The 19,709-nt window shown below is 40.0% G+C and overlaps 1 protein-coding gene across 3 annotated transcripts in view; it reads left to right on the forward strand.

The window, feature by feature from the left end:
- TOP2B (DNA topoisomerase II beta) overlaps nt 1–19,709 on the forward strand; it is a 50,427-nt gene that overhangs the window by 24,291 nt on the left and 6,427 nt on the right. For all 3 annotated transcript variants that reach the window (XM_048511369.1, XM_048511367.1, XM_048511366.1), the window contains exons 15-33: nt 1,054–1,159; nt 1,550–1,659; nt 3,229–3,321; nt 3,418–3,532; nt 4,311–4,432; nt 5,207–5,355; nt 6,378–6,609; nt 8,081–8,215; nt 8,305–8,505; nt 10,199–10,394; nt 11,253–11,344; nt 11,974–12,129; nt 12,620–12,703; nt 13,857–14,054; nt 14,629–14,776; nt 15,236–15,394; nt 15,680–15,881; nt 16,648–16,727; nt 17,365–17,475. In XM_048511369.1, coding sequence (XP_048367326.1) covers nt 1,054–1,159; nt 1,550–1,659; nt 3,229–3,321; nt 3,418–3,532; nt 4,311–4,432; nt 5,207–5,355; nt 6,378–6,609; nt 8,081–8,215; nt 8,305–8,505; nt 10,199–10,394; nt 11,253–11,344; nt 11,974–12,129; nt 12,620–12,703; nt 13,857–14,054; nt 14,629–14,776; nt 15,236–15,394; nt 15,680–15,881; nt 16,648–16,727; nt 17,365–17,475 — 2,689 coding nt within the window. The remainder of the gene's footprint in view (nt 1–1,053; nt 1,160–1,549; nt 1,660–3,228; nt 3,322–3,417; nt 3,533–4,310; nt 4,433–5,206; nt 5,356–6,377; nt 6,610–8,080; nt 8,216–8,304; nt 8,506–10,198; nt 10,395–11,252; nt 11,345–11,973; nt 12,130–12,619; nt 12,704–13,856; nt 14,055–14,628; nt 14,777–15,235; nt 15,395–15,679; nt 15,882–16,647; nt 16,728–17,364; nt 17,476–19,709) is intronic.

Here is a 19,709-nt window from a genome sequence, read left to right on the forward strand (position 1 = left end):
AGACCCAAGCCCTGTGAGCCTTGCTGCAGTTTTGCAGGGCCTGTAAGACAGAGCTGTTCCACCAGGCCTATGGTTGAGGGCTGCAGCAGTGTCCAAACATGACTGGCCTCCCTTTTCCTTTCCTTTCTTTTCCTTTTCCTTTTCCCTTTCACCTTTCTTATTTGCCTTTTCCACTTTTGTCCCTCCTTTTCCCTTTTCCTTGGTTTTAGAGGATCTGCTTTCTGTAAATGTACTTCCCCTGTGAATAAATGGATTATTAATTCTTAGTATTGGGCCATCAAAATATTTGTACCAAAATTGTTGATTTTAATATTCTATTGATTGATGTGAGCGGCCTATAAATCAAATCAAACAATAAATAAAGGGATGAGAGAATAGCCAAAACAAAGCAAGCAACTATTGTGGCAAGTTAGTAGTCGCAACACATCCACTGTCCACAAGGGGGCACCTAGATGTATTCTCTTCCTTTTGCGCCTCCGCTCAGAAGGGGAGAGGGTTCCCATTTATTGTCAGCTCTCCTTTAGACTCAGATCTCTGGAAGGACCAGCTAAGTTGACATTCTTCAGCTGACCCTGAGGAGGGTTTAATCATACCCTCGCGGGCCTTATAACTCTGCTCTACCCTTCCAACAGAAATGTGGCAAGCCTTCACTGCCCTTCTCCCATCTCTGAAAACTCTGCAGACACACCTGTGGCCTCCTCAGCCCTGTACATCTTGAATAGCTGCCAGGAAGATGTTTCTAATATTGCTGTTGAGGTGATATATTGGCTGCCTTCCCCTTCATACAGTAATTAGCAGTGCTGTGTGGGAACAGTAGGAGCAGTAGGAGGTGGTTGATCAGGTGGCTTTCCTGCCTTGGCCCCACAATATTAGAGGTTATGAAGGAGTACGTGTGTGGGGAGAAGTAGATTTATTGACCAATATGGATATTCTTCTGTATGTGGCCATGTGGCCATTTCTCTTTTATGTGGAAGAAGACCATAATGTTAATAATCTATCATGGAAATAATTTTCATTAAAAAAATATACTAATTGGCATATCTCTATTTTAAGGCGAGCAAAAATAAGCAGGAACTTTCCTTCTATAGCATACCGGAGTTTGATGAATGGAAAAAACATATGGAGAACCAGAAAGCATGGAAGATAAAGTACTACAAAGGTTTGTATTAGGAATCCTATTCCCACTCTCCAAAACAATTATGTGGCACTAAGATATTCAGACTCAGACGAATCATAGTTAGCAATTTCTGAACACTTACCTAGAAGCAATTCTCATTGAATAATGGTGCATTTATTTATTAGCAGACCTAGGAATGTACTTAAGTCTGTTTTAAAATATTGGAACAAGTTATCAACTGAACTCACTTTTTCTTCAGTGGCACACTCATGGAAAACTTGTTAACTTCATCAGACACTCAATTTTTTTTTAAAAAAATAATGTTCTTATTAAGTTGGAGTAAATTGTTTACATTTAACTTCTAGGTTCAGTTGATTTTAATTCAGAAAAAAATATATTTAAGTACGCATTCTTTTTTCCCTGCTGGTATAGGTTTGGGTACCAGTACTGCTAAAGAAGCAAAAGAGTATTTTGGAGATATGGAAAGACATCGAATATTATTTCGGTATGCTGGTCCTGAAGATGATGCTGCCATTACCTTGGTAACTATTCCTGTAGTTAATTTATCCCAATCAGCTAGCTCCATATTTTTTCATGTCTTATCAAGTGCCCCCCCCCGCCCCCGAACAAAGCACTTCAACGCAGTGCAATTCTAAGAATACTTTCCTGGGAGTAAGAACCATTGAATAGATTTGAGTAAGATTCCAAGTAGACATTCTTAGGATTGGACAAATGCTTAAAATATTTCTATTGAAAAGAAACTACAATCCCTTAATAGCCTTTGTTCCCCATTTCATTATCCTTTCTGGTCTATTCTGTCTTTTTGGACTTGATTCCTTTCCTTCCATGTTTCCAAAGGCGAACATGGTTTCACTAGAGATTCATGTGATAACTTATGAGGTGCTACATTTTCACTCTATCCTTATAAAGGTAGAATTTGGCTCACTTTTTCCATTGAGAGGTACCATGGCTCCATTTCCACCCAACAGCATATAGCCAAGCCAGAACAGATGTAACCCTTGAGATCTGTGATTAGGCTCTCCCTTTCATTTTTTTTTGGGGTGGGGGGGAAATGGAAGCGGGTGGGAAGAGAGATAAGGCCCTTTCTCCAAGTGTTTCAGCCTGATGCAAATCAGACCTATCTGTGGCTGATTTTGGCCTTTAAAGCAAGGGTTTCCAACCCATGGCCCTCCAGATGTTAATGGACTATGATTCCCATAGCTCCTGCCAGCATGGCCAATTGGCAGAGCTAATGGGAATTACAATCCATGAACATCTGGAGGGCCATAAGTTGGAAACTCCTTCTTTAAAGTGTCTGGAAGATCCTTATTGCAGCATTCTAGATCTATCAAGTTTTGTCATTGTATGTAAAAGTACATTCCTGCCTACTTACCAAGCTGTCCCAAGAGAGGGTTGTGCATACTTGCACAGATGAGTAGAGAAATTGCTTTGCTAACACAAACACTAGGGACTGTTTGTCACTTTAACTCTGGGGGTGAGAGCTTAGCCTACGGCCCTGGTTTCCCTAGAGTTCTCTGTTCCTCTCGGTTCTTTTCATCTGGTGGTTCCTAATAAAATATTAATTTCAGAAACCAAAATAAATTATCTAATTTACTACTTCTTAGGGATAGCCAATGGCTAATAGTTACTGTCATTTACAAACATAAAGTGATAGTTGTTTGAAAAAATCTACTGCTGAGAGGCTTTCCCATAGCTGTATCTCTTGCATGTTCATCTGTTTATCTTCAGGGTGACAAACAAAACTCATAACATTGTTAAACAAAAGCCAAATCAATTAAAAACATTAAAATATTAAATGTAATAAAATGTAGAATATTATATAGTAAATGTATTTGACAGATATGCTAAAAATAGCATATAAGCTGGCATGTATTAATGTTGTCATTTATGACTTGACCTTATATGATAGATTGTAGTGCCTTTGACTGAAAACAATAAATTTTATTGGATCATATAGTGTGTATATATATTAAAAATAATTGCAGCCAATCAGTCAATATATGTTAATACATATTGGTTTTGAGGATTCTAGTTAATATTCATGTTTTCTAGCTGTAAATTGTCCGATAAACTTCTACAAAATCTTTTAGGCCTTCAGTAAGAAAAAAATTGATGACAGAAAAGAATGGTTGACAAATTTCATGGAAGACAGAAGACAACGCCGATTGCATGGATTACCGGAGGTATCTTTCAAGCATTAAGAGGGAAAGTTATTTTAGTTATTAAGATGGGAATGTTTGTTGCCATTGAAAGTAATAACAACTTTTATTTATTTTTAGCAATTTCTATATGGCACAGCAACAAAGCATCTAACTTATAATGATTTCATCAACAAGGAGTTGATTCTTTTCTCAAATTCGGATAATGAGCGATCCATTCCATCTCTTGTTGATGGTCAGTAGGCTTTTATGGCTTTTTACAAAACAGACCTATATCTTTTTTGTGTCACTTTGTAGAGATAATTGTTTTGAAAAGTAAGTGTCCCCTAGTTACTCAAATGTATTATCATCATTAGTCTCCCTAGATCATTGGTGGCAAACCTTTGGCACTCCAGATGTTATGGACTACAATTCCCATCAGCCCCTGCCAGCATGCCCAATTGGCCATGCTGGCAGGGGCTGATGGGAACAGTAGTCCATAACATCTGGAGTGCCAAAGGTTCGCCACCACGGCCCTAGATCAATGTAAGACATTACTATTCCACTATTTTAAATTGTTATTTGTTTATTTACCAACTTTCCAGTTGCAGCTTAAGGTGACTTACAATTTGCATAATTTAAACTGCAAACATTAATGAAAACCATCCATGGAAACTCCATATCAGCTGCTGTTGTATTTTCATTGGGCCAAAGCAGACACGTGAACTGAATCTTAACATTGTAATTTAGATCAGTGTTTCTCAAAATGTGGATTGTGACACTCCTGTAGTGGATCGTGACACTCCCAGAAGTGGATCGTGACACTCCTGTATGTAGATTGCAAGGTCAGGGAGGAGGAGAAAGAGGAAGACAGTCCTAGTTAGCACTGATTAGTTTGATTGACTAATGCAAATTATAGTTATTTTGAAGTGCGTGGAGAAAAGGCACTACTTTATAATTGTTTAGCAAGATACTGAGCCAGCTAAAAATAAGATTTTGAAAAATGATTAAAATAATTTTATTCCTCAACACAGGATTTAAACCTGGACAACGCAAGGTTTTGTATACTTGCTTTAAGAGAAATGATAAACGTGAAGTTAAAGTTGCTCAGCTGGCTGGCTCTGTGGCTGAGATGTCAGCCTATCACCATGGGGAGGTGAGTATGAATAAAAGAATCTGTGCATGGTTAATTTGGAGTACATTTGGAAAGTTACTCTGTGGGCCAGGTTTGAAAATAACCCTTTCCTTTGTCTGTATCAGTATTTATTTTATTTATTTATTTATTATTATATTTGTAGACCGCCCCATCCCCTAAGGGCTCTGGTAACTGGGATGGATAGATAGGTAGAGAAGAGCTTAGATTCCCAGAGTTTTTCTGTGGGCTGAAAGATTTCTACTTATAAACTGCAACTTTATCATCTCACCACTTTCATGGTAGCCTGAACTGTCACCCAAACTCTGTTTCTGGTAAACCCTTGTCCTCCAGGAACAAGATTTTGGAGGGCCTTTCAGGCTGCTTTGGGAGGGAATAGAAAGTTGTACTCTGTGAGCAGAGATCCTTCTCCCTGTGGAGAAACTCTGGGGGATTTAAGCCTATGAGTAGAAGCCTCTCCCTTCTTTCCGTCTTGATCATCACGAGGGTTATTGCTTTTACAGTAGATGAAGCAGGTGTCAGGCCAGCCTCTTCATTTGTAAACGAAGGTGTGGAAAGATGGTGAAGGCGACTGTATTTGGAGAATGACTGGTCATCATCATTCTTCTAATCCATCTTCCAACTTAAAAGGTGCTTAAGTAGGTATTTCTGTATTTCACTGTGTAGCAGGTGATAAGTAGGATTACTTGGAAGCAAATATATTGTAGTTGTAACTGTATTCTTGTTTGGAAAGGGTATAGTTTTGCGCACTGACAATGTTTGATGCTTTTCTTCTAGCAAGCTTTAATGATGACCATTGTCAACTTGGCTCAGAACTTCGTTGGAAGTAACAATGTCAGTTTGCTACAGCCTATTGGTCAGTTTGGTACTAGGCTCCATGGTGGCAAGGATGCTGCAAGTCCTCGTTATATTTTCACAATGCTGAGGTAAAGTTTGTTCAACACAAGATAGAATACAGTTATAGACAATTGGCATATAAATGTGTGTGTGTCTGAAAGGTATAGTAGAGATAACTAAATAGGTGTTTCAAGTCACCTATAAAAATGATGGAGTGTTATTAAAACTATTTTGAGGAGACAAGAGTTACTAGAAACTACAGTAATACTAGGAAAAGTTGAAGGCAGCAGGAAAAGGGAAGACCCAACATGAGATGGATTGACTCAGTCAAGGAAGCCACAGCTCTCAGTTTGCAAGAACCAAGCAAAACTGTTAATGATACAATGTTTTGGAGCTCATTAATTCATAGGGTCACCATGTCAGGAGCACTTTTTGAGTAGGAGCAAAACAAAACATGCAGTGTGACTTCTGCATGCGCATTTCAGACCTACATTCATGAAATCATAGTTATGTTTGACTTAAAGGGTGCGTTCACAAATGCTGCATTTGCTTTGAGACAGTGTCTTCCCACATGGTCTCTAAAGCTATCATACTTGGAATTGGGAATACTTTTTCATATGTTATACAGTCATAAGATCTCTGCAAAATTTGTAGGCAGATGTTTAGTAAAAGGAGGAGCAGTGAGTTTTTTAATCAAAATAGCATTCAGTGCTGATAGTGATTGATTAAAATGCCACATATATGCTGAAGGACGCACTATCATGGCAATATTGATAAAAACAATAAATAGTTGCAAACTATCAGTTTAAGTGCACTCAAGACCCATGGATTACAGTGAGACATAACCCTCTTTGTCTATGCACTGGACTGAAACTCAAGGCCTGATTTCAATGATTCCTATTGATTGCAATATTGGTGAGAGCTCAAAATAATAATTCTCTCCTACTGTGGCACTGAATAGAAAGTTGGGAAGGCTGTATACACAGAGCACTTATGATATCCTTAGTTAGTGCTGTCAGTTTAAGGATGAAAAACTGTGTCCTGATTTTTTATATTGTATCAGTCTGAAACTTACTGGCCTAAAAGGAAGTTTGTTTGTTTTTCTTTAAAGCACTTTGGCAAGACTCCTTTTTCCAGCAGTGGATGATAATCTGCTTAAGTTCCTTTTTGATGATAACCAACGGGTGGAGCCTGAATGGTACATTCCCATAATTCCCATGGTCTTAATAAATGGTGCTGAGGGCATCGGTACCGGATGGGCATGCAAAATTCCAAACTACGACACCAGGGAGATTGTGAACAACGTCAGACGAATGTTGGATGGATTAGATCCTCTTCCTATGGTAATGCAACTTCAGGATAATATAACTAGTTCATGCGTTGAAATAAATTATAATTTTTAATTGTAAATAAGCAAAGATATTCATTCTGTTGTGCGAAAGAAAACAACACTTTGTGATCACGAATCTGTGTTCATAGGCAATACATAAATGTGTTAAAATGGTTTGCAAAGATTTGGTTTCAGGAGTACTTTTCTATGAGAAAAAGCAACCTTTTTAAAGGTTTGCCCCCCTCCCCCATTATTCAAAATGCAGCATATTTATGGCTTAACTGTTTTCTCAAAAAAGTTCTAGTTGTGAAGGATAAGTGATCTGTTCATATATGGCAACTTCTCACTAGATACTTTTCATTTGCCAGCTTGATTTTGTTCATATTTGGAAGAATCTTCTGAGTGTCTCAGATCTAGGACAGGGGTAGGGAACCTGCGGCTCTCCAGATGTTCAGGAACTACAATTCCCATCAGCCCCTACTAGCATGGCCAATTGGCCATGCTGACAGAACTGATAGGGAATTGGACTCCTAATTTTATCTGGAGCCATTCTGATCTAGGATAAGTACATACATCCATGTAATAATTTCCTGCACTTCGGGACAATTGTAGCTGTGTGACCATCATACCATATGGATAGACATTTTTGGGAAATCAGTAGCATGCTCTCAGCTTTATAATAGTCCCGTTTTAGAGGTTTTTAAGGACTGAAAAGAATAAAAATCTCCAGTTCACTCACATGCTTAGGCCTTATAAGCTTAATGACTTCACTGGACTTGGAAGAGTATAATTCTTCCTAAAATTAAAGTAATAGAGTTGGCTCACGCTGCTGAATTCTGCTCATGATTGTGTTTGTTGATATACTAGTACAGTGGAAAACCAGCAGCAGTTTCTGTGACTGATTGCTACAGAAAGGTACAACCCTGATCCACAGAGATATTGTCCTATATACCATATGTCCTATTTGGTGCTTCCTAGTTTCCCCCCATGATAAGATACCCTTATAAACACTTGCATGAAGGAGATGTTCACGTGAGCCTTTTGCTCGATCAATTTCATGCTGCCCTCTCCTGGGTAAACTGCAGTTTTAATTGTTGTTTGAGTGGACTGGTTTCCTAGAGCTGCGGAAAACAAAATGTAACTAGGGCTGATTGAGGTTTCCTTGTTGAACATCTGTGCTCTGCAGAGTGATCAGTATATGGGACTGGTAGGTAGGTTGAGCATTTGGATTGCTGAAAGGTACCATAGAGAGAAAGATTGTCCCAGACTTGGGCAAGGCCTTGACTTTGTGACTTTAGGGGTGGACCAGGCTGCCATGGTTCAGTTCAGTTTTAATACAGGTTTTAGATTACTCTGTGAGAAAGTTTCTTCTCCTACTAAAATTATTGATGGATGTACTTGTCAACATTTTTTGATGTTGGCTATTATGCAGCAGTACAGTTATAATATTAATTATTAACCCATCAATTTTTTTCTGGCTGTAGCTTCCGAACTACAAAAACTTTAAAGGAGCTATTCAGGAACTTGGTCAAAACCAATATGTAGTGAGTGGAGAAATATTTGTGATTGACAGGAACACAGTGGAAATTACAGAGCTTCCAGTTAGGACATGGACCCAGGTAAAATACTTTTAAAATGGTTTTTTATTTTTATTGTTTGTGCTTTTTCTGTTAAAGAACTGATTTTGTACTTTCTAATGTATTTTTAGGTTTACAAAGAGCAAGTGTTAGAGCCGATGCTGAACGGAACTGAGAAAACACCAGCATTAATTTCAGATTACAAAGAATATCATACTGATACTACTGTGAAATTTGTTGTGAAAATGACAGAAGAAAAGCTTGCTCAGGCAGAAGCTGCTGGACTTCACAAAGTCTTTAAGCTTCAAACAAGTCTAACTTGTAATTCTATGGTAACTTTTCTATATGTTTGACTACCAGACTAATAGTGCTTGACCATTTTCTGTGTCATTAAGGTAATAACTTTCTGGACAGCACAAGAGTGAACGTGCTCACAACAAAAGAAATAGTAGGTTGCCTAATTTACATAAGGAATAAAATTCCAGTTTCAGAATTTTACTAAGGAAATCTGATGAGGCATAAAGAACTTACTCATTAATTTCTGATTATGTGATTTTTTTTGAGGAGCCGTGTGGCGTAGTGTTTAAGTGCTTGCACTGCCACCCACATGGTCAGGAGTTCGAACCCCCTGTGGGTCAGATATCCTGGCAGCTGGCTCATGGTCAACTCAGCCATCCATCCATTCCTTGGTTAGTAAATGAGTACCTAGCTAGGGGGTAAAGAATAGCTGGTGAAAGCAATGGCAAACTACCCCACAAAAGCGGCTTGCCTATAAAATTACTTGTTGCAGTGGTACCCCAGGGTTGGATATGACTGAAGGGGAAACTTTACCTTTTTAATGTGATTTTTGGCATTAAACATTTTGTATAACCAGAGAGTGCTTCTTCATGTATTCTAGGATAAAAACTTCTTGCCTGTGGGTTTGTCTGCATATTCAAGAGTTGAATCAGGCTGAAATAATTGAGAATTCCAAATTTCTACTAAAATCATGGACTCCATTTCCTCTTTAATTTTTGATAGCAGAATTATTTCATTTTTAGCAGAATTATTATCTTTGCTGTGCAGAGGTTGAACACAGGATGATTTGTAGAATTACAGAAGTACAAAAAAAAATTAGAAATACAAGAGCCCAGGAAATAGCTTGAAAATGGTGGCAGTGAAATACTCTGAAATGTACTGTTTTATTTTTTAAAAAGATAGTAAATATTGATCCAAGGGCTAGAGAAATTAAGGCAAATTATAGTGTCTGCATTTGGCGACTGATGGTAATGCTGTTCTAGGATCAGCCTTGAGCTATGAAATGTCAATGCATAAATAAAAATTAGGCTCTGGCAAATAACTGATGAAGCAGGTGTTCAAAACGCTTCAGATATCACACTGCACTTCCTCCCTCCCTCCATTTTGAGACTAATTGTGGAGGGTGATGCAGCTGAACATGCATCAAGTCTCCTTTCTCATGAGAAATAATGCTTTGAATTGTATTATGGTTTCTATCTTTCCTGGGTTATTAGAAAATGGATTCAGAGATCAGTCTGGGGGTTATGCTTGAAATCCCAGAAGGTTGTCCTGAATACGTGAACTAACTTTCATTCTGAACCTCATCTTCAAAGAAGAAATGGCATTGCATTCTGCATTTTCTTGAAAATGAGTGTGGGAATTAAGCTTGTGTTTGAGTCTGAAATATTGAATTGTGTGCTGAACCCTTGTGCCATATGTCTTTATACTTCACTGTTTATTCAGTGGAGTTATGTTACAAATAACTATATGAGTGAATTGAATGTTAAATCGAGATCCATACTTTGACTGGTTAATTTGGAATCACATTCATTTGGCAGAAAGCATGACTTGATCAAAATTTGAAAACAGTTCAAAACATTACTCAGAAAAGGTCTGTAATTTCTTCTTTAAATTGAGAACTTTTTAAAGGTTTGCAGTTCTTGTGTTGTTTTGCCTGTGTGGTTTATAAACTTATTTACCCTGTGCATATTTGGAATTATTTTAATCCAGTATTTTATATTTGTACAGGTGCTATTTGATCATATGGGATGTCTGAAGAAGTATGAAACAGTGCAAGACATTCTGAAGGAGTTCTTTGATTTACGATTAAATTATTATGGCCTACGCAAAGAATGGCTTGTAGGAATGTTAGGGGCAGAATCTACTAAGCTGAACAACCAAGCTCGTTTTATTTTAGAGAAAATACAGGGGAAAATTTCCATAGGTAAGAAGAAATTAACGCATACTTTTAAATAGATAACTACAGATTTAAGTGAAAGAAAGCACAAATACAAACATTTTTCATCCCACACTGAAAGATCTTAACTCACACTGTCCAAGGAGAAGAAGCCCAGATCCCAATCTATTATACACTGATGATGGAGCCCTCTTATCATGCTCAAGAGTGGGTATAAAGCAGGGGTAGGGAACCTTTAACACTCAAAGAGCCATTTGGACCCGTTTTCCATGGGAAAAGAAAACACTTGGAGCCGCAAATAATTTTTGACATTTAAAATAAAGATAACACTGGGTTTTTTTTTAATATTGGGTTTTTTTACCTTTTACTCCGCTCATTCTGAGGAGCGCATGGATGCGTCCGCCCTGCTGCCTGCAGGGCGGGCAAGGATGGGGCCAGCGGCTCGGCTTGTGGAGCCGCAGTGCAAGGGCAGAAGAGCCGCATGCGGCTCTCGTGCCGCAGGTTCCCTACCCCTGTTCTAAAGCATTTCCTTGACAGCTGCAGTGCCTGCTGCACCAGCAATAGCCTTGCTTTGAATCTTGAGAAATCCAAGGTATCTGCCTGTTACTAAATAACAAGTCTTGCATTGTAACTGGAAAGGTTGCAAGGTTCTTGTGTTTTGCTATGAAACAACATTCACAATTAAATACAAGAGCCTGATGTGTATGCTCATCGAACAACTGATTCTTGGTTCAAACCACTCTGAGACAATATTGTATTTTAGATTATATAGTTTTAATAGTTTTGTTACTATATTATGTATTGTCTTGTATAATAGGTTTTTTTACAATGACAATAAGAAGTATTTGAAAAACATTTTTCATCCTGTTTTTTTATTTCACATAGAGAATAAATCAAAAAGAGATTTGATTCAGCTGTTAGTCCAGAGAGGCTATGAATCTGATCCTGTGAAAGCTTGGAAGGAAGCACAAGAAAAGGTAACCCACTCCAGAAATGGGAAAGTGAAGGGTTTTAATTAATGTGAATAGAAAAGATTAACTAGCACCCTGATCTTAACCTTATTGTTGCAAAAAAACCCTACATTGTTTCTGACTAGGTTTAAGATTATATGCTAATAGTGCAATCATAAACATAGTTATGCCTTAAGCTTCAGTGAGCACAGAAGGGTATAACTTCAAGATTGTAGACTGTATATGCTTTTAGGTATATGTGGATTGTGGTATTTAATACCTGTTAGCATTTGGACTCAACATTTATGTATTTGTTTTGTATATTTTGATGGATTCTTGTTATGAACAAATTTGCAGCATCAATTTCAGATGTAAAGATGGTAAAATATTTAATACTGTAGATGAAATGAGCTTAGATGTTTGGTTTTCACATTTGTCTTAGATTTAATGTGGAAAAATTCTGTTATGAGTATGTCTGGATTTGAATTAGAGCATGAAAGAGTAACGGCAGATTGCTATCAAGTTTATATTATTTTCAAATGGGCAAACTGGAAATAATGTTTGCATTCTGTTTCACACAGTGGCCAACCAGTTGTCATGCGACATACTTGAAATGCATTATATGTAGTGGCATAACCGATTTCCTTTTGTTGTAGGCTTCAGAAGAGGAAGAAATCCAGGATATGAATGATGACAGTTCCTCCTTTTCAGGATCTACCTCAGGCCCAGATTTCAACTATATTTTAAACATGTCTCTGTGGTGTCTCACTAAGGAGAAAGTAGAAGAAATAATTAAACAGCGAGATTCAAAAGTGAGTATTTTTCTGAGTTTCTACTTTGAAATTAAGAATTCATCTGTTTTGCAAGTTTACTTCATATTACAAAAAATACTACAAGAGGTTGCAAATTTAAATATTAGAATTTCCCTATTGATCAAAGACTTTGACCTTGTTAGCCGTGTTAGTCTGATCTCGTCAGATCTCAGAAGCTAGGTAGGGTTACTCCTGGTTAGTATTTGGATGGGCGATCACCTAGGAGTACCAGGGTAAGGCAACAGCGAACAACCTCTGAACATCTCAAATCCTGAAAACCCTACATTGTCACTATAAATTGGCTGCAACTTGCAGGCAAAAAAAAAAAAGGTTGAATGTATATATAAAAATAGTGAATTGCATAGGTCCCTTGCATGGTTTACTGTTTTTACAGTGGATTCTCTAATGTGTTTTCATAATATTAGATTGTATTAATTATGTTTTTGTTAATTATAATGTAACCATGATTACATGTGTCCTTTTTTTGTAGGGAAAGGAACTCAATGATCTCAAGAGGAAGTCACCTTCAGACCTTTGGAAAGAGGACTTAGCAGCTTTTGTGGAAGAACTTGATGTATGCTATCATCCTCAATACTTGTATACTATTCAGAATTAATCTTAATAACTGTTCATTTTCAGTCATTTTGGAAATGGTGTCTGATGCTTTGTCTTTTCAAATATGTGTTATCTTATTACCATCAGTGAAAGGCCAGACCAGAATGTGCCAGAAATTTCACAGTGTGGTATTTTTCCTTAGTTAGGTGTGTTTGAGTTCTCAGTTTCACTGCCTACTAAGTTTTAGTATGCAGTCAGCAAGCAACCTGCTGTACAACATGGTCGATCCCATTTCTTCTTAAAAGCACATGGCCAGTTCCCTTCATTTTAGGACATTGGTCGGGGGGGGGGGGAGATAATAGTGTATAGATCACTGCAAAGATAGAGAGATGCATCTTCCATCCCATATAACAAGGCACAGTCTGATTAGATAGTTCAAACTGAACACAGCTGAATATTTACACTTCTTATTCAGCAGGATGGCAAAATTCCAATGTGTTCTGTATGGAAAGCTTTTTCAAGCAGTAGTATAATAAGTTCTACAGATACTCATAGGGGAGTTGGTAGAAAGAATGTGGCTACACTTTCAATGTTACAGATATTGAAAGCTTCAAGCTTAAAGTGACATTGCCACTTTAGTTGGGGAAAACAACAGTGTTGCTATTTGAACACAGCCACAAGTTAAAAGAATCTGGTTTTCAAAACAAACAAGTCATCTATCCATTGGATCTTTAACCATATCTAAAGTGGCTCTTTAGACCATGGTTGCATCCAGACAACTTTTTCACTCAAGAATGCACAATTCCCCCCTCCCCCTCTGCTTCAGCCTCCATTCCACATGGCTTTTGTGTATTTAAATCCTATAATTTTCAGCATAGCCTTTTGGTAGCCAGAGGACCACACTTTCCTGTTTCCGCAGCAAATGAACCTGATTGGATCTAACTCAGAAGGCCCTGTTCTATTAGTGAATTCACAGTCGGTTGCATTAAAAAGAAGCCACCAATAGAGAATAGAAAATTTTCTTTATTTAAAAAAATCATTGGGATTGGTAGCTATCATTGCCTTTCTGTAGAAAACATTTTAGTTTAAATTATGCATGTACATCAATAAATATTTGTAGAACTTCTGTATGTAATAGCTAATACTTTATGTTCATCTTTCATTATTACTAGAAAGTGGAAGCCCAGGAAAGGGAAGATGTCCTGGTAGGAATGACTGGCAAACCCATAAAAGGAAAAGTGGGTAAGCCCAAAATGAAAAAATTTCACGTAGAAGAGACCATGCCATCTCCTTTTGGCAGGAGAATAGTCCCACAGATTACATCTGCCATGAAGGCTGATGCCAGTAAGAAGCTGCTCAAAAAAAAGAAGGTAGGCCACCAATCTGTTTTATTCAAGCCTTATTTTCCACTTTAGCAGAGTTTACTGAGATTACGTTATGGATCAGTGTGGGGCAACCAGCATCCCACGGTGATCATTCGTGCTTCGAACCATTTTGTTCTGCACATAGTCTCTGTCCACAGAGCTGAGGCATCTCTCCCTCTCTTTTTCTTTGTCAGCCCGTTAATAGTCTTGAAGTAGATACTGCGGGTTTTTTGAGCACTCAGGCCCAAAGGATGAGATCATTCTGTTTTAGGCTGTAGTGCTCTTTTCAGAAGAAGTTCAGATTGCTATTACACTTGGATCCATGTCCTGATCCAAAGGCATAAACTTCTTTTTAAAAGCTGATACTGATACAGAGTTCTGTGTATTAGGGTTTTATAAATATTGTGGTGAAAGTTAACATGTCCATATTACCTCAGTAATACCTTGCAGAATTCCCTAGATATGTCAGTATTACTCTACATTGCAGATGAGTGGTTGAGGCTAAAAGATAGTAGTTGCAGCTTCTTCCATTTTTAAATGATACTGGGCTTCTCATTTTGTGTATCTGTGTGATTTTTAGGGCGATATTGATAATACAGCAATAAAAATAGAATTTGATGATGAATTGAGTGGCCCACCAGTAGAAGGTGCTGGCGAGGATTTGCTTAATACCTCTGTCCCAGTGACTACCAAACTACCCAAACCTAAACGAGAGAAAAAAGAGCCAGGTAAGCAGAGCATGGCTTTTGTATGTTACCCAGCAGAACCCACTGTTAAGAGAATAGGGGAACCTAAGTCTGGCAGCAGGAAATATGTTCTCCATCTGAATTCCCTTTCAGACATTATAACAAAGCACTTTCAGCTGTCTGTGTGAATCACTGAACATTCAACATGCAACCACTCCCATTTGCCAAATACAAAATGTTTAGACAGAGATACCAGCTGCAAAGATGATGCTATCTGTTAAGCCCCCCTACCGGAAAGCTTTTTCATTTGGCCTATGCACTTATGAGAATTTCTCTACAGCCTTTGTAAATAAAATTTATAAATTGTGGGAAATGAGAAAGAATTAATATAGCAAATGTAACATATCTGCTTTAATAAATAATTACAGAATGAAGAAAATGCCATAGCAAGAATGTGATAAAGCATATTCTCCACAATACTGAGAATTTATTTTCTTCTAGGTACTAGAGTGAGAAGAATACCATCCGTTGCAAAACCTAGTTCAAAAAAAGTTAAGAAGCGAAATCCATGGTCAGATGATGAATCTAAGTCTGAAAGTGACTTAGAGGAAAATGAGCCTGTGATCATTCCAAGAGATTCATTACTTAGAAGAGCGGCAGGTAATTCTGGATTCTTTGGAGAAAAATGTTTGCAGTCACTTTTAGCTTAAAGCATATATGGGTTTTACAGCACTTACAGTCCCAACCAAAGGGGGGACCCAAAAGGACTCCAGAGAGTGGTACAACCTCACTCTGGCATGCCCTCTCTGGGGCAGTTACACCAACAGAAGGGGCAGACGAACTGGCGGCTACCTGTCCCCACAGCCCCATTGCTGCAGAACCTTGAAGTCCAAACTGCAACAGGTCTGTGCTGGTGTCCTGATTGGATGTGTTTGTTTTTCACAGCTGAAAGGCCTAAGTACACATTTGATTTCTCAGAAGAAGAAGAGGCTGATGATGATGATGATGCCAACAATAATAATGATCTTGATGAACTGAAAATAAAAGCATCTCCCATCATCAACAGAGAAGATGAGTTTGTGCCCTCAGATGGATTAGAAAAGGACGAGTATGACTTCTCCCCAGTCAAAACAAAACCTTCTCCAGAGTAAGTAAGGCAATTCCAGAGTGACTTTATTTAGTATCCAGTTAGCATCATGAAGATACACTGATGGCATAAGAGGAAAGGATGTAATGTAATAGAAGTACAGTAATTTGCAGAAAATCAAGGGATGCATATTTGTTGGGTACACCACAGATATATATGCTGCCTTCGAATGTTAAGTGATATTCAAAGGTGACATTGAATGTAATGGTAAACTGAGGCTTGCCACCAAATGAATGAATTTGGGGGAATTTTGTGAGTTAGGCATTCTGTCTGTCCCTCTGTGCTGTAGCCTAATTAGCTGTTTGGTTCCCACAGTCAACCAAAGTTTGCTGTAAACACAAATATATAATTTGTGCTTTCTTTACATATTTGGATTCCAAATGTTAGTTTGATTCTAGTTTGGAATCCTAATTTTCAGGAAAAGCCTGAACCTGGAAATGCCACATTGGAGAGGAAAAGAGGTAGGAATAGTTGCAGGGAAGCCCCTGAGCCTGAGAATTTCTGAGGCTTGTTTATGTAATGGCAACCGGTCTGTTTTAAAACTGTGGAGAATGGGGCCTGTGCAACTGATGAGACATCAGTTGAATGCAGCGCACCTCATATCATGACCTACCAGATGTCTTCCCTGTTTTTTTCATGTTCAAGCAATTCCAACTGGAGATCTGCATATGGCTTAACTTGGTACATCCCAAATTGTGTAGAACTGTTGTGCAACTGTTTGTCTTCATGGATGGAGCTGATATTTCATTTTTCATTTTTACAATAGGAAGAGTTCCCAAGACAAGAGTAGTGAAGACTTTGACAATTTGTTCACCTTTCCCTCTTATTCACGGAAATCCAATATTGGTATGTAGACATTAGTATATTAGTGTTTCAGCACAATGTACAAGAGTAGTGTTGGAATATATGGTATGCCCACTCTCTGTAAGCTTGGAGTCCTCTGAATGAATTCCTCAGGGGCTGGCCAATGATTGGTGAAAGTGAGTAGCCTTGAGGACCCTAAAAACTGAAATGCTGGAGCTCTGTATTGAGGGGACAAGAGAATTTTGAACACCCTCTGAAGAGCCATGAGTTGATTAGAAGCTCTACTGCTAGTTTCCAAACATGCAGCCTGTGTTTCTGTTCATTGACTTCTCAGGCTGAGGAGATACTGATGCACGAAGCCAAGATTATACAGATTTGAGAAGAAAAGTGGGAGAAAAGATGAAAAAAATGTGAACCAGTCAGGTTGGAAGCAGGTCACTACGCCAGTCATGTCACTCTCCAGCAGAGTCCTAGGGTTAGGTTCTATCCATTCTGGTTGCAAGGCACGATTCCCCTTAATACAGAGGGTTGAATCCAGCACAGGATCACACATGCCACATATGGATCATGCTCAATTTTTAGAAGTCTGCGAGAGGGAAGGGTACTTAAATTTAGGGAAACTCTAAAAAATGATCCCATAGGCATATACACAACTTTAAAAATCTTATCTACTATTCAGATACATCAAAATTCGACAGTGAGGAGGAGGATTCAGCACCAGTCTTCTCGTCCTCTTTTACTGAGAAACCAGCAGACCCACCTTCAAGTAAAATAGTGATCACTAAAAAAGGCAAGTGTTTGAAGTTTCTAATTATCCCACTTTGGTGTCCTTGAATAGACATGGCAAAATTTGTTTAACCAAATGAAGGTATAAATTAGAACCTATTATTTAAGAACCTAAGAACATAAGAACAAGCCAGCTGGATCAGACCAAAGTCCATCTAGTCCAGCTCTCTGCTACCCTCTTTCCCCTCCCTTGCATGCCACCCCTCATTCCCTCCCCATCCCCACTCCCCTTGCATGCCACCCCTCTCTCCCTTCCCTCTCCTAGGGTGGGTGGGCCATGTCCAGATGCCGGGGCCCCTCTTTCCCCTCCCTTGCATGCCACCCCTCATTCCCTCCCCCACTCCCCTTTCATGCCACCCCTCTCTCCCTTCCCTCTCCTAGGGTGGGTGGGCCATGTCCAAATGCCGGGGCCCCCCCCCCTCCACCATACCACCCCTCCATTTCCACTCCCCCTTTCCACCACCCCTCCCTTCCCCACTCTCCTAGAATTGCATTGACCCATGTCAAATACAGGGAACCCCTCTTTCCCCCTCCCTTGCCACCACCCCTCATTTCCCTCCCCCACTCCCCTTCCATACCACCCCTCTCTCCCTTCCTCTCCTAGAATTGCATTGAGCTACATATCAGATCACAGAGGCCCCTCACCCCCCCTCCCCTTACGTACCCACCCCTCATTCCCTCCCCCACTCCCCTTGCATGCCACCCCTCTCTCCCTTCCCTCTCCTAGGGTGGAGTACAGGCCATGTCAGATGCAGACCCCTCACCCTCCTTGCATGCCACCCCTCATTTCCCTCCCCACTCCCTTGCATGCCACCCCTCTCTCCCTTCCCTCTCCTAGGAACAGGTGGGGTATGTCAGATGCAGGCCCCTCACCCTCCCTTGCATGCCCACCCCTCACTTTCTCCCTCCCCGCTCCTTCCCTTACGTACCCATCCTTGCCCTTACAGGGAGGTATCTATGAAGGAGTGTTTTTTTGTGTATGTTTTGATTTTACTTGATGCTGTGTGGCAGGGATTGGGAGGCCTCTGGCCAAGGACAGAGCTTATTACAACTTTCACTCAAAATGGCCCAGGTCTCAGGCTGGAGCCTTTTTTACCATGGCCTGCAGCCTAGCCCTTTTAGTAGCCGATGCACCAAGGATTTCAGCTGGGACTTTTATGCGTGCAGCTTGTTCAGCTGGGACACATCGCGTGCCCCTCCCCCCCTCCCTTGCATGCCACCCCTCCCTCCTCTCCCCTCCCTTGCATGCCACCCCTCCCTCCCCTCCCCTCCCTCCACTCGGGTGGGTGGGTCATGTCAGATGTCAGGCCCTCTCCCTCCCTCACCCATACCCACCCCCTCCCTCCCTCCCTCCTCTCCCACTAGAGATTGGGTCATGCCCAGATGCCCAGGACCCCTCCCTCCCTCCCCTTGCATGCCACCCCCCTCCACTCCACTCCCTTGCATGAGGTTTGCTTGTGGGCCCCAAGACCACACTTAACCAAGTTTCCATGCAGGTGGGGATTTTAGACTTGAGTTTCACAGATCTTAGTCCAAAGCATATGCAGCCAAGGGGCTACATAAGAGCAGGCCACCAGGTGCCTTTTGGGAGCTCACATGCCAGGATGTGAACGCATAGTAGCCTTCTTTCACGGCTGTTGCTCCCGATCCACCCTTGGTCTGCTAAGGCGTTTGCACAATCCTCAGATCAAAGGAGGATCTAAGATTGAAGTAGCCATCGATCGACTTCTCCTCCATGGGAATCTGCTCCAGAAGAAGCCCTTTTAAAGCCTATCCAGGTTAGTGGCCCATCCACCACCTCCTGTGGCAGCATTTTCCCAAACCCACCAATCAGCATCAGTTAAGTGAAGAAGTGTTTCCTTTTATTAGTCCTAATTCTTCCCCCCAGCATTTTCAGTGAATGCCCCCTGGTTCTAGTATTGTGATAAAGAGAGAAAAGATTTCTCTCTGTCAACATTTTCTACCCCATGCATAATTTTATAGACTTCAATCATTATCCCCTCTCAGCCGCCTCCTCTCCCAAACTAAAGAGCTCTCCAAACTGGCTGCAGCCTCTCCTCATAGGGAAGGTGGCTCCAGTCCCTCAATCATCCTTGTTGCCCTTCTCTGCACTTTTTCTATCTCCTCAATATCCTTTTTGAGATGCGGCGACCAGAACTGGACACAGTACTCCAAGTGCGGTCGCACCACTGCTTTACATAAGGGCATGACAATCTTTGCAGTTTTATTATCAATTCC

This window comes from Sphaerodactylus townsendi, linkage group LG11 (genome assembly GCF_021028975.2).
Source record: "Sphaerodactylus townsendi isolate TG3544 linkage group LG11, MPM_Stown_v2.3, whole genome shotgun sequence".
Taxonomy (NCBI): domain Eukaryota; kingdom Metazoa; phylum Chordata; class Lepidosauria; order Squamata; family Sphaerodactylidae; genus Sphaerodactylus; species Sphaerodactylus townsendi.